The sequence below is a fragment of the Pyrus communis genome, chromosome 16 (assembly GCF_041283825.1).
Source record: "Pyrus communis isolate YQ-2024b chromosome 16, ASM4128382v1, whole genome shotgun sequence".
Lineage (NCBI taxonomy): Eukaryota > Viridiplantae > Streptophyta > Magnoliopsida > Rosales > Rosaceae > Pyrus > Pyrus communis.
In genome coordinates this window covers 9,330,254-9,345,126 of record NC_142580.1, presented here as the reverse complement: position 1 = coordinate 9,345,126, position 14,873 = coordinate 9,330,254, and the positions used below count along the sequence as shown (strand labels likewise).

At 33.9% G+C, this 14,873-nt stretch overlaps 1 protein-coding gene across 2 annotated transcripts; it reads left to right on the top strand.

The window, feature by feature from the left end:
- The first annotated feature begins 10,700 nt into the window (after positions 1–10,700).
- LOC137731339 (putative protein phosphatase 2C 42) lies at positions 10,701–14,624 on the top strand. Of its 2 annotated transcripts, none has more exons than XM_068470443.2 (4): positions 10,701–11,632; positions 12,065–12,435; positions 13,269–13,505; positions 14,131–14,624. In XM_068470443.2, the coding sequence occupies exons 1-4, from the start codon at positions 11,296–11,298 to the stop codon at positions 14,344–14,346; spliced, it is 1,161 nt and encodes a 386-aa protein (XP_068326544.1). In that variant the 5' UTR covers positions 10,701–11,295; the 3' UTR covers positions 14,347–14,624. The 2 variants fall into 2 exon arrangements, with proteins under 2 accessions (XP_068326544.1, XP_068326543.1); XM_068470442.2 differs by having other exon boundaries at positions 14,083–14,624.
- Positions 14,625–14,873: the final 249 nt, after the last annotated feature.

Genomic DNA, 14,873 nt, shown 5'->3' with positions numbered 1-14,873 from the left:
TTATTTGAAAACCATTGTTCTAATTAAGTTAAAGTTAATAAATCATTGCTACAATTTACTTAATTTATTAGAATTGAGTTTATGCTCCTTTAATTTGGTTTATTTGTTGGTGGGATGGTTGCCTAACGCTCCAGGAGGATCTTATGATTTAAGATTTTATTAACTCCAAAGTTCAATTAAAGTCATACAACGTCTTGGATATATATAAAGTTGATTTATATTTAGCAGATCATATAATGTGGCGGTTGATAATAATTTAAATTTAAAGGATTTTTATCATAAATAGTCTTTGAAATTGATCTGGAGTTAAAAAAAAATTGTTATTTCTATATAATTAAAAACTTAAAAAAGAAAAAATAATTAAAAACTATGTGCTTCATCTGTTCAGCTTCTTTGGAGTTCTTCCCCTCCCACTTGCAGCCAAACACACCAGTCGCTTTGCAAGTCGTGATTTCAAAGCTGGTGTACAACCACAAATTTCAATTCTCGAAGGAAAAGACAAAATTTGACCACTGAAGCCCAGAAAAATTCAAAGAAAACATAATTTCAAAAACCAAAAAATTTCAAAGATCAAAACGGTCCAAAAACACAAAGCGTAAATTCCAAAATCCAAAGGTGTTATGATAACTCTAGATTATGGCGGCAAAGCCCCATTACTCAAAAACTTGATAGCAATCGCACTCCCAATCACCTCATGTAAATCAGCCCCAATCAACGCTAGCTCCGCCATCACCCACAGCACCATCCTCACCCACATCGGGTACTCCTCCCTACACAGCTCTGCCAAGTGCCGCCCATTTGCCACCCCAAGCTGAGCCGAGAGCAACTGCACCAACAACAACAACCCCATCGCCGTCGTTCACATCAGTAGCCACATCAACGAGTTCCAATCATCTTCCTTTTTTTTTCCTAAGTTTTTAATTTTACAAAATATTTTTTTAATATTTAAATCCACATGGACAATATTTAATTAGACTGTGGGACCCAGTTATGTGTCACATCAGCACATAAGAGAGTTTTTGACAAAATTGTGACGGAAGGACCACATTGATCTTCGACATCCATTTTCAGGGACTATATTGATTGATTTTCAATTTCAGAGACCATCTTGATAAGGTAAGTCAATTTCAATGACCATTTATGATAAAAACCCTAATTTAAATTATTATAAACGATATGCAATTATCAATCGTCACGTCTTTAGTCTACAAAATATAAACTAAAGACATAATCTCGAAAACCAACTTATTTGAACAAAATCTTTAAGTTATTTAATGTGGCAGGTGGCATATACATGCCAAAAGATCAACTCTTGTATTTTTATTCTTTTAATAATTAGAATCAACTTGTCACTTAGTACAACGATCAAATGGTTGTAAGTGAGAGATCTTAAGTTCGATTCTCGCCAAAGACGAAGTTCAACCACATTTTTCTCGCAAGCCAATTGTATGGCTTAGTCCAATCTCCACCTCTTAGACCATTTCCAACCCCTGGGTTAAAACCTAAGATTTTTAACCCATAAACAGTTTTTCTCCTCCAACCTTTATGGGTTAAATTTTTATCCCAAGATTATTAAAGAATGAATTTAGGATTTTTTTTTTTCTTAAAGTAACTTTAAAAAAATGTGGATTATCCTAATTTAATTTTATTAACATTTTATCATAAAAATATTTAGGTTTCGATAAATATTAAAAATCACTAAACTAGCATCATGAAACTCGTATAACACTACGAAAGAATATGAAACAAATAAGATATATATAGTTTTTAATTACGTTACCCGATGGATTTAAATTTGGACCTTTAGATATTTTTTTTTTTACTGTTGAATTTGATTAAATTAGATCTTAGTCGTTAAATTCAATGAATTTAACTCATAAATGATTTTGGATTTTAACTCATATTTGCCCCAAGGGTTGAAGCAAGTTAGGATAAGTTTAGAACCTAAATTTTGAGTTTTACTCCAAGGGTTGAAGTAGGTCTTAGTGTATATACTACCATTTGTTCAAAAAATAAAATAAATTAGAATCAATTTTACTAAAAGATAGATAATGCTAATTTCTTATTGGTGACATTATGATGTAAATCAAATTTACAAATCAAATAATACGATTATTGATAATTAAATTATTATTTAAGTTGTTTATTATTTTTTTATGATCTGTCATTAGTTTAAAATTTTAGTCCCCATTACAGTTTTATAAAAGTCAACTTCTAGCCTTATCAACTTCGCATCTTCCTCCCCCCTCTCTTCTTCCCCCACGTCCTAACCACCCAACTCCACCGCCGGCAACTCCTCCACGACTCACTTCCAGTCACTTGCAACTCGCAACCCATCAGCTACCACCACCTCTCAATCTCCTCCTCCACTGATGCCCAAACCCACCGCCACATCCCTTTCCAAATCTCTGTCTATATGCCCCCCAAATACTACCCAGCAACCAAAACCCATGAAACACCCCGATCTCTGTGTTGTGATATAGAAGGAATGTTGTGAGTGACCCAAAATCTACTTGTGGTAATAAACTTTGATGTTCTTTAATTTGTATTTTCTGAAACCCAGAATTTGCTCGTGGGTTTTAAATGAATCTCAACCCTAACCAGTAACCCCCATTTTATTGCTTATCGATGTGGGTGTCTAGAAATTTCTCCATTGCGGTGGTGATGGTAGCTGATAGTGGTGGGGCATATACTTATCATATTTGTATCACTTTTCTAATATTTATACGGTCTACCAATAGACGTGAATAATATCTGTATTATAAAGACGATATAAATATTAATTTAAAAAATATGATGAAAATTGTGATAAATGTAATACTTTAAAAATAAAAAATAAAAATCTACTCAGCTCTGTTGTCCAATGCACTAAAAAAAGTAGGAATCTTAAGATCTGATTAGTAAAGCTTCCGGTACTGTTTACTTTAACGAAAATCCACGTTTTTACACTAAAAAGTCAATCCTGATACTATTCACTTTACCCTTATTTTGTCCTTATCGTTAAAACTCAAAATTTTCAAGTTCTTTTCATTAATTTTCCTATTAAACAATCCTAGCATATGTTCGTGTTTCAAAAATTGACCATTTTATTCTCTGATTATTTTTTTATTACAATTAAAAGCTAGTGTATAATTTGTTTTTTAAAGGGAAATATTATTGGTACTTCAAAAATTTCATTTTACACTCCTCTCAAGTGTACTTTTCTTTCCAAATATTGAAAGTTTGGAGTTAGAATGAGATTTTTGAAGTACCAATAACAATTCTCTTTTTAAATAGTGAAATTGTTCTTGCTTCCATGCTCGTATTTTAGACAGCTAGATATTTGATCTATGATCCTGCATTTGATATATAACATTCAGCGGACCGAATTATGTAGCTAAATTGTTTTCCTCAAACCAAATATTTGATCTATGATCGTGCAAATTTGTGTAGGAAAAAAGAAATGGAACATATCAAATCAGAAGTGATCATCAACATGTGATATATAACATTCAGCGGACCGAATTATGCAGCACCTCGATAGGCTTGAACCCAAGAAAAACATGTGTAGATTTATATAATTGTTTTAGATCATATGATTTCTTTATCAACATTCTTGCCTTGTACGATTTTTCATTGCAGGATCATAGATCAACGAAACTTCGGCCTAGATGCTTGATGTGAAATAACATGTTAATGTTACTAAAAGATGTGACAAATAATTGGGTCAATTGGTTGGTCAATTTGTTTGGGTCTAAAATAAAGGTTTGGGTTGAGGATGAGTAACCCAAGTTGGAAAGCCATAATTCGCAGGCAGTGGGCTTTTTTCATCCTCCTAAAAAGCACTAATCCGATCAAGTCCCTATAGCGGTAGGATTGTGAAAGGATCAAGCTCAAGTGTGGCTCGGTCGAGTCTTAAGTAGACCTGGCAATTTATTACACGACACGTTAACACGACACGTAAACGACACGAAAATAACGGGTTTCGGGTCAACACGATAACTAATCGGGTCATTATCGGGTCACACGATAATAACCCGTTAATAACGGGTCCTTAACAGGTTTACACGAGAGTGACACGCGGGTAACCTATTTCGACACGATAAGAAAAATGCTATTTTGATGATTTTAATTTTTTAAACTACTAAAAAAAACTTACTATAAAATGAAATAGATATAATGAATATGTATATATTGTTTATTAATTATTATTCTATTATTATTCTATATAAATTTTAAAATTTAAGTTTTATTTATTTATTTATTTTTATAGTATATTATAGGCAAAGATTGAGATTAAAAATCATAAAACACATTAAAATAAAAATATCAAGTAATTTAAAAATACCAAAAACATAAAAAAATTATAATAATTAATTTCCCGCCTAATATATCAAGAGTTTCATCCATTTCCCACCTAATGTTTGGGAAATTTTGCAACCTATATCCATCCATTTCCCGCCTAATGTTTAACCCAAAGAAAAAAAATAACCAGCTTTTTTTTTTTTTTTTATCTCTTATAACATTTTAACTTGAATAAAAATAAAATACGTAATAAAAAACATAAATGTAATTTTATTATTAAATATCATCACATACTAATTGAAACATAGTCTAATTAACACTTAAAATATATAAATAATTAATATATTTATTCCAAGCCATCAAAACGATAAGATTCACTAACGCTTAAAGTTTATTTATACTTTAATTAAGTATAACATTAATGCGTATCCCATCAAAATGATGAAAGTATGAATAAACTCTTACGTATTAGTGAATTTATCGTTTTCACAGGATACGTATCCTACAAAACTAATTTCAACAATCCAACCGTCAAATTTGTTTATACATGCTTCGAGATCGCATACTCCAAAAATTGCAAAAAACAAACATTCAGAGATGAAGTAATGAGACAAAACTTTTCAACGGTTATAAACGAAAAATCATTATTTAACGGTTATTTTAGCTCCGATTTTGATGACTTTTTACAGCTACACTCCTTGACATTATATGAATACAATGAATGAATTCGATCTTTAATTTAAAATATTTACACTAGTGGATACCACAAATCTTATGTTATCCTTAATGAAAGTATAAATAAACTCTTAGTGTTAGTTAATGTATCGTTTTGATGGGATATGCATCCTATCAAAACTAATTTCAATAATCCAACCGTCAAATTTGTTTATACATGCTTTGAGATCGCATACACCAAAAATTGCAAAAAACAAACATTCAGAGATCAAGTAACGAGACAAAACTTTTCGACGGTTATAAACGAAAAATCACGATTTAACGGTTATTTTAACTTTGATTTTGATGATTTTTTTACAGCTACACTCCTTGACCTTATATAAATACAATGAATGAATTCGATCTTTAATTTAAAATATTTACACTAGTGGATACCACAAAATCTTATGTTATACTTGATGAAAGTATAAATAAACTCTTAAGTGTTAGTGAATCTATTGTTTTGATGGGATACGCATCTTAGAAACTAATTTCAACGATCCAACCGTCAAACTTGTTTATATATGCTTCAAGATCGCATACGCCAAAAATTGCAAAAAACAAACATTCAGAGATAAAGTAATAAGACAAAAATTTTCGACGGTTATAAACAAAAAATCACGATTTAACGGTTATTTTAACTCCGATTTTGATGATTTTTTACAGCTACACTCCTTGACCTTATATAAATACAATGAATGAATTCGATCTTCAATTTAAAATATATACACTAGTGGATACCACAAAATCTTATGTTATACTTGATGAAAGTATAATTAAACTCTTAAGTGTTAGTGAATCTATTGTTTTGATGTGATACGCATCCTACGAAACTAATTTCAACGATCCAACCGTCAAACTTGTTTATATATGCTTCGAGATCGCATACGCCAAAAATTGTAAAAAACAAACATTCAGAGATAAAGTAATGAGACAAAACTTTTCGACGGTTATAAACGAAAAATCACGATTTAACGGTTATTGTAACTCCGATTTTGATGATTTTTTACAGCTACACTCCTTGACCCTAAATGAATACAATGAATGAATTCGATCTTCAATTTAAAATATTTACACTAGTGGATACCACAAAATCTTATGTTATACTTGATGAAAGTATAAATAAACTCTTAAATGTTAGTGAATCTATCGTTTTGATGTGATACGCATCCTATGAAACTAATTTCAATGATCCAACCGTCAAACTTGTTTATATATGCTTCGAGATCGCATACGCCAAAAATTGCATAAAACAAACATTCAGAGATAAAGTAATGAGACAAAACTTTTCGATGGTTATAAACGAAAAATCACGATTTAACGGTTATTGTAACTCCGATTTTGATGATTTTTTACAGCTACACTCCTTGACCCTAAATGAATACAATGAATGAATTCGATCTTCAATTTAAAATATTTACACAAGTGGATACCACAAAATCTTATGTTATACTTGATGAAAGTATAAATAAACTCTTTAAGTGTTAGTGAATCTATCGTTTTGATGTGATACACATCCTACGAAACTAATTTCAACGATCCAACCGTCAAACTTGTTTATATATGCTTCGAGATCGCATACGCCAAAAATTGCAAAAAAAAAACATTCAGAGATCAAATAATGAGACAAAACTTTTCGACGGTTATAAACGAAAAATTACGATTTAACGGTTATTTTAACTCCGATTTTGATGATTTTTTACAGTTACACTCCTTGACCCTAAACAAATACAATGAATGAATTCGATCTTCAATTTAAAATATTTACACTAGTGGATACCACAAAATCTTATGTTATACTTGATGAATGTATAAATAAACTCTTTAATTGTTAGTGAATCTATCGTTTTGATGTGATACGCATCCTACGAAACTAATTTCAACGATCCAACCGTCAAACTTGTTTATATATGTTTCGAGATCGCATACGCCAAAAATTGCAAAAAACAAACATTCAGAGATAAAGTAATGAGACAAAACTTTTCGATGGTTATAAACGAAAAATCATGATTTAACGGTTATTGTAACTCTGATTTTGATGATTTTTTACAGTTACACTCCTTGACCCTAAATGAATACAATGAATGAATTCGATCTTCAATTTAAAATATTTACACTAGTGGATACCACAAAATCTTATGTTATACTTGATGAAAGTATAAATAAACTCTTAAGTGTTAGTGAATCTATCGTTTTGATGTGATACGCATCCTACAAAACTAATTTCAACGATCCAACCGTCAAACTTGTTTATATATGCTTCGAGATCGCATATGCCAAAAATTGCAAAAAAAAAAACATTCAGAGATAAGTAATGAGACAAAACTTTTAGACGGTTATAAACGAAAATTTACGATTTAACGGTTATTTTAACTCTGATTTTGATGATTTTTTTACAGCTACACTCATTGACCCTATATGAATACAATGAATGAATTCGATCTTCAATTTAAAATATTTACACTAGTGGATACCATAAAATCTTTTGTTATACTTGATGAAAGTATAAATAAGGGTAGATTTTTTAAAAATCTCATGAACAATGTTATTTGTTTGAGTGAAAATTAATAATAATAAGTGTGAAAAATGTAATCACACATAATGAAAAGCTTTACAACTTTCATTAAGGGGTCAACTCCGAAATTTAGTATGTATATACTAATTTAATATTATGTTTTACATTTTTTTGGGTCAAATTATGTTTTTCTTTTCAGTTTTATTGTTTTAAAATATAATTTTCTTAACGGGTAACGGGTCGGGTCATATTACCTGATAATATTAACGGGTTGATTTCGGGTCGGGTCATATTACCCGTTTACTTTAACAGGTATTACACGACACGACCCGTTAAGCTATCGGGTATGACACGAAAACGACACGAACACGAGAAACACGACACGAATGCCAGGTCTAGTCTTAAGTGAGTTAGAATTGTCAATGATCATGATGAGTTTTGATAAGATGCGAATGATTCTAAGAATCAGAATTCATGCTTGATCAAATGAGGACGAATCAAGTGCATAAAGAGATTGGGTTTCGGCTAAAGAAGGGATAATGAGGGAATATTCAGGTAAATGTCGAATATGCAAAGTTATATCAGGACTCTATCTTGGCAAATCTGTTTATCACGAGTCTCACCCCTATAAATAGAAGAGGTTTTTCAACACGAAAAGCCCGTTCAACTTAGCAAACAACTTAAAATGCTCTATGCGAAAATTTTCGTTCTACGGAAAAACCTTCTCACGCTTATGAGAAAATCAAGTAAACAACATCGTTTCTGGTCAATTGGTTATCTATTCAAGTCTCAACCATCCAAGAGTTCTTAATTCTTTCACCTAAAGAGGTCACTTCATTAAGTGTTCTATGATTGGTTACTCTAATCTGCACTTCATAGTTCAGTATTCAGACAATCGAACCACATTCATCATAAAGACACTCATCTCCTTTGAATACCTTTGCCACTACAGCCTGAAACCAATTAGACACACCTATATTCTCATGAATACAGTCGATGCAACCGAATCAGGTGCACAAGATCCTAAACTTCACAATGAATTAAGCAACCTTTTCTTCAGGTTCTAGAACCCAAGGCCGAGACGTGTTCTTTCCTCAATCGCAGTCGCTCAAGTGTAGAAGTGAACAGCGTATTCGACACCCTCACCATATCTATTCTACTCATCCGAACGAGCTCAGTCGCGAGTTGGCACGCCCACATTTACAAGAATGATGCAGTTAGCTCAATAGTTGTTCGGCCTGCGTGCCACATAAGTTCCATACTTTTTTAGGTGGACACAAGTGGATTAATTACAGGTACACAATCTTCTGCAAGTGTTGAAAGCGGGGCTAGGTAATGTCTCATTATTTGGTAATATCTTAACATGCATGCTTGAAGGTAGGGGCTCCCATGGTTACCACTGACCAGACCAGCAACAAACATACCGAGCCACTCGAAAGACATATGTCCGGCCACAACGGATTCCGCAGGAAACCTCGAACCATATCAGCCATGTAGATTTTGCTTCTGATTGACACTTTGCTACCCTAACCGTAATCGAATCGGACCCAGTTTTCGCATCGCTATGCAGTGTTTTGTTGCAACTTGCAATGTTGAGAAATTTGGACATAGCACGGTGGTTTTGGAGCATTATGCATGGTGGAGCTTACAATTGGTTATCATGTCTCCTCCTATTCAGCCACAGTTAGACCGAAAGCGAAAGAAATTGATGAACATTCCTATAGGAAACACTCTTCCACTTGCAAAATGTGTAAGACAAGCCCCCGAGTTATTAGTGTAGTATTTCTTCGTTTTTTTACATAGGACTAGCCTGATTACATAACAAATGTTCGGTCGTAATATGTTATTGGTATTGTGTGGAATATCATTATGGTTGGGCGTAACATTGTGGGAAAAGACAAATTGAACTTAAGTTGTACATAAATCGCATAGGTACATACTCTTCCAAAGAAAAATACATACACTTTTGCCTCTTAGGAATAATCCACATTCTCAAAAGTTTAGAGGAGAGGACAAAAAATAAGTGTAAAGGAACAAATACTTTTGTTAAAAAAGAAAGCAACAAATATAAAGAAGTTGCCCAGTATGTGAAAATTAAACCAAACGTAAATGACTAGAGTGTATTTTGTAAGAGCTTGTAACTCAAATAGTAGAATTACTCAATTTATGATTTTTAGGCAAAAATGATGTCACTATGCAAGCATGACACCATTTCAGCGATATTTAGAACCATTTGAATTAGAACTTTATGAAATTTTGTGCTTCTAATAGTTTGAGTAGTATCACATGCGTAATTGTACTTTATCTTTGTATAACATGTCTCAAATGAATGAATGAATGAATGACTTTTTTTTAGCTCAAGCCTTAAAACACCTTAACCAAAATTGAGGCAAAAAAAAAAAAAAAAAAAAGTTCAATTGAAATTTTTTTTTTGATCAATATGGTGGCAAAATCAGAATTTTGTAATAATGGGTCATAATATAAGCTCCTAAAAATTGATTATACTTTCATTTGTATTGTTACTGATGTGTTATTATATTTTAGAAACGTCATATTACATCAAAAGACAAATTAAGAGAAACTAAGAGTTAAGACAACAAAGAAGAACACAGGAAATCATTTATCAAAGATGGAGAGTTATTTTAACATACCCCTTAAATAAAAGTGTAGCATATTGTACGTTCTTTCTTAGTTCTTACAAGTTACAAGGTTCAAAAGGAGACTAAGTTCACACTAAGATAAATCATAAAATTTAGCTCAAGTATCGTGTTTAATTGAGATTTAATTCAAGTTCGAGAAGAAGAGGTATAGAGGAGAGAAAGAAGAAGATATAAGAGTAACGAGTTGTTGTGCAAACAATGCTAAGAATATCTTCAAATAAGATGTCAAATTTTAAACATAAAATTTAAATTTGAAGGCTTATGTGGCACATTGATCTTTTATTAAATTTTGTTCTCCAATCGAGATGTCAAATTTAAATTATTATTTATTACATGATTTACTTTTTATAGTTGTAATTAGTATTTTTAAAACAAAAGATAAGAATAGAATTATGAAAAACATTTATTAATTACTAAAAATAGATTTGAAACTGATATCAAATTTGACAATAATTTCCTCTGCCATTCCATGTTATGCCACATAGGAATTGTCATTTAGGTTGAAAAACACTAATGATATATTTTTTCTTTTTTACCGTGATTACTAATATGAACTTTTTGACATCTTATTTAAAGACGCTCTAAAGGTCACTTACAAAATATTATTTGGCCTTTACAAAATATTACTTGTTATAATGGGCACTCAATGCCACCTCTGTAGCTCCGTCACTGACTTATGACGTTTTCTTCTTAGACTTGGTAGAAACATTTACCTAATTTCTCTAATAAAGAAACATTTACAAACAATTACCTAATTTATCAGTGGAAAAACCAATATAACATTAATTTAAAAAATAGTGAAAGAAATGAATGAAAAAGACATTGAAGGGTGACACCCAACAAAATGCTTCCCCACACCATCTTCTGCCCACAAGACAGCCGAGGACGAGTCCTTCCCTGTTCCTCTACCACCGAACACAAGCCCCTCCCATTACTTTTCTCCATCCTACGCCTCCCCTCTTAACCTACGCCCCACCCCTTATCCTGCGCATCTTCTTCCCCCTATACCTTCCCCTCCCAATTTCCATTAAAGCCAAGGCTTCTTCTCCCGACTTCTTCCCCCAAATTCGGAGTCCTTAAGGGTCTTTGGGTTTTGGGGTTAGGGTTTTTGAGAGATGTGGGATGCTTCAGGCATTGATGAATCTGCTCTCTCTTTGCTGGAGGCCATTTGGGCGCGGCGACGGTGAGGGACTCAGCTCTGTTGGAATCGTCGGCGCTGCGAATAACGGAGGCGGCGGAGGAGGACGGGATGGCAAAGATAACTTGCTTTGGTTCCGAGATTTTGGAAAGTACGCGTGGGGCGATTTCTCTATGGCGGTGGTCCAGGCCAATCAGGTGCTCGAGGATCAGAGCCAGATCGAGTCTGGACCCTTTGGGACCTTCGTCGGCGTATACGACGGACACGGCGGCCCGGAGACCGCTCGATACGTTTGCGACAATTTATTCAGACATTTCCAAGGTTCGTGATCGCCAACCCTCTTAATATATATGCTTTTTGGATTTGGATGGCGTGGTTTCGAATTCGCCACGTTTCGGTGTAGAATGTGTGATTTAACATATGTGGATTGGAATTGTTAATCGTGATGTTTGTTAAAGCTGTGAGCTTTTGTTAAAGTTGTGATTTTGATTGGTCTTTGAGTTTGGATCACGGATTATCTCTGCATACGATACCTCGGAAAATTGAATAATCTCTGTGCATATAATTTGCTAATCGTGCTTCGAGTTAAAAATAGTGGGACACTGGCCCGGTTCTTCGTTGTAATGCACAATTTTCGTTTCCTATCATTTTTATTTTACTATAGTTGGGTGGTTTTGGGGTTGGTTTTCTTGTTTAACTATTGAAGAATGAGCAGCTCTTATGTTGGCTATCTTAGGCATTGTGTTTATGCAGCAATATCAGCGGAGTCTGAAGGTGTTGTGACAGCAGAGACCATTCAAAATGCTTTTCTCCGAACAGAGGAAGGGTTTACCGCCCTTGTTTCGGAGCTGTGGGGTAATAAACCCCAAGTAGCAACTGTTGGGTCATGCTGTCTGGTTGGAGTTATATGTCAGGGGACCCTATTTGTGGCAAACCTGGGAGATTCCCGTTGTGTGTTGGGAAAGAAAGTGGGCAACACTGGAGAAGTTGCTGCGATCCAGTTATCCACTGAACACAATGCAAATCTCGAGGAGGTTAGGCATGAGCTGAAAGATTTGCACCCACATGATCCTCAAATTGTCGTTTTAAAGCATGGAGTTTGGAGAGTAAAAGGCATTATCCAGGTATCATCTAAAAGTCCATTAATTAAGGTGTGCATTAATCTGTAACTACCTACAGTTATGTCATTGGTGTTTCTGTTCTCCTACCTGTTGCTTCTGAAGCCAATATTTGTCGAAAGGGTGATAGAACCCTAGTCCTAGCCTATCGGTATTGTGCATGTAGTGTAAAGTCTAAGCATCTCTATCCTATGTATGTCATGTATATGCAGTGCTGTATTGCATCTTATGCTCGTACCGTTTAGGATCCAGCTATAAGAATTACTGAAATCTTATAATTGTGAAGGTGTAGAAGGCCCTTTGATAAGTATTTTGAACTAAGATAGAAGTCTAATATATCCACTAGCTTCTAGCTCTGTTTACAAGGGTTAACTTGAGATAATACCCTCGCTGATTCGGAATAGCTTCAATAGTTTGATTTTATGGTTTTACCTGATTAAACCAAGTTGCGAGGAAAATGGACTGTTTTGCAAGGTCTAAATGAAATCATGGTTGCTGTGGTTATTTTTGAAGTGTTAACTTTTTCCCTGACTTGCATGTATTCTTTGGTTGTTTGTCTGATATAGATGATGAACTCAAACGCTGTTAATTTGTTTAAAGAAGACCCAAGTTAAAATTTTCCATGGTACCAAGTTTTTTTTAGATGCTTATAAAGAAAGTTAAATGTATAAATACTTCACATTTTCTTAGGTCTGCATAAACCTTTTATCTTTGCTAGAAATTTTCTTAAATGAGATTTCTGGGATGTATTATGAAATGCTTCCCTATAAATTTTCATACTTTTTTCATTCTTAAATAGTTGATGTCTTGCGATAACACCTTGAATATATTTGATGTAGGTATCTAAATCTATAGGTGACGTATATATGAAACATGCAAGGTTTAACAGGGAGCCGATTAGTGCAAAGTTCAGACTTCCCGAACCAATGACCATGCCTATCTTGTCTGCCGAACCAACCATTCTTTCTCATCCTCTCCATCCAAACGATTCTTTTCTTATATTTGCTTCTGATGGTCTATGGGAACACTTGAGTAATGAACAAGCTGTTGAAATTGTTCACAATCATCCACATGCGGTAAGATTCTGACCTTTTCAGTTTTTATTCACGTTTAGCAACTCTTATTTGCATTCACATTGGTGTCATAATTACTTACCTGCCTTGGTGTAGATCAAATGACCCTAAAGAACAATCGCAATTGAAGAAGTATATTTGACTGGATATCCGGACGAAACATTTAGGTTTCAGTATTCTTGATAATATTTATGTTTATTCATCGCTGCCACATATTTATCTGATAACAAGAGATTGTTGGTGATTGTGCTGACTTGAGTTTTGAATACCTATCGAGGGAATAGTAATGCTAGGTAAGCCAACATTTTAGACCGAATTTACAAACCATGTGATGCCAATCGGATAAAAGCACATTAATCAACACTTAAGTAATAATCTAATCATCAACAACCTGGTCATATGGTGTACAAAATTTGCTCTAAGTTGGTCTCCCTAGCATTGCCCATCAAGGGAAATATAGATCTAAGGATAAATACTCTGCCTTTTAATTAGCAACTTAGGGAAGAAAAATGAGGCATTGGCTTTGAGCCAATGGTTTAAACATTTTCTGGTATCTGATGCTTATTTTCTCTCTTTTTAGTGAGATTCTATTCTTGATCTCTGGTGCTGACTAGTACCCGCGTTGCAGGGAAGTGCCAAGCGGCTTGTTAAGACGGCTCTCCAAGAAGCTGCAAGAAAAAGAGAGATGCGATATTCAGATCTTCGGAAAATTGACAAGAAGGTCAGACGCCATTTTCACGATGATATAACTGTCATTGTTTTATTCTTAAACCATGACCTAATATCCAGAGGGAGAGTGGAAGAGCCCCCTGTCTCAATAAAAAGTGCCCGTGACCAAGGATAAGTTTACGACATCAAACATGTCTCGGTTGCCTGCCGCTGATTTTGATACATGCGTGAACGATCATACTAGGCGATAACAAACCACCCGGATCCGGAGATAATGCTTGATTTTGAAGAGGCTTTGAGGGTTATATTGTTAGAAGAGATTACTGTATTTACAGAGTCGTATAAATCTCCGTTATGTCATATTTAAAAGCATGTTGTAATTTGTTGCCTCCCAGTCCCAGATACAGAATGCGAGAGCCGCCATGTTTATTTATATATATATTTTCTTCAAAACTCCCAACTACAGCTACACTCCCTTCGGTTTATTTATCGAATTAGCTTCCCAGGGAATTCTGGTGACAGCATGACTGCTTGTAAACAAAACCAGTTTCATAAACTACGAATTCATATACTCCACAAATTTCACTAGAGAGAAGAATTGTGTGGGGGATCAGTTGGTAAACTGGAGTTTTAATATGGATATCAGTGTTCATGTGTTTGATAAGCCTCTTGTTTGGATTGGATCATCGCTCGTGGATGATA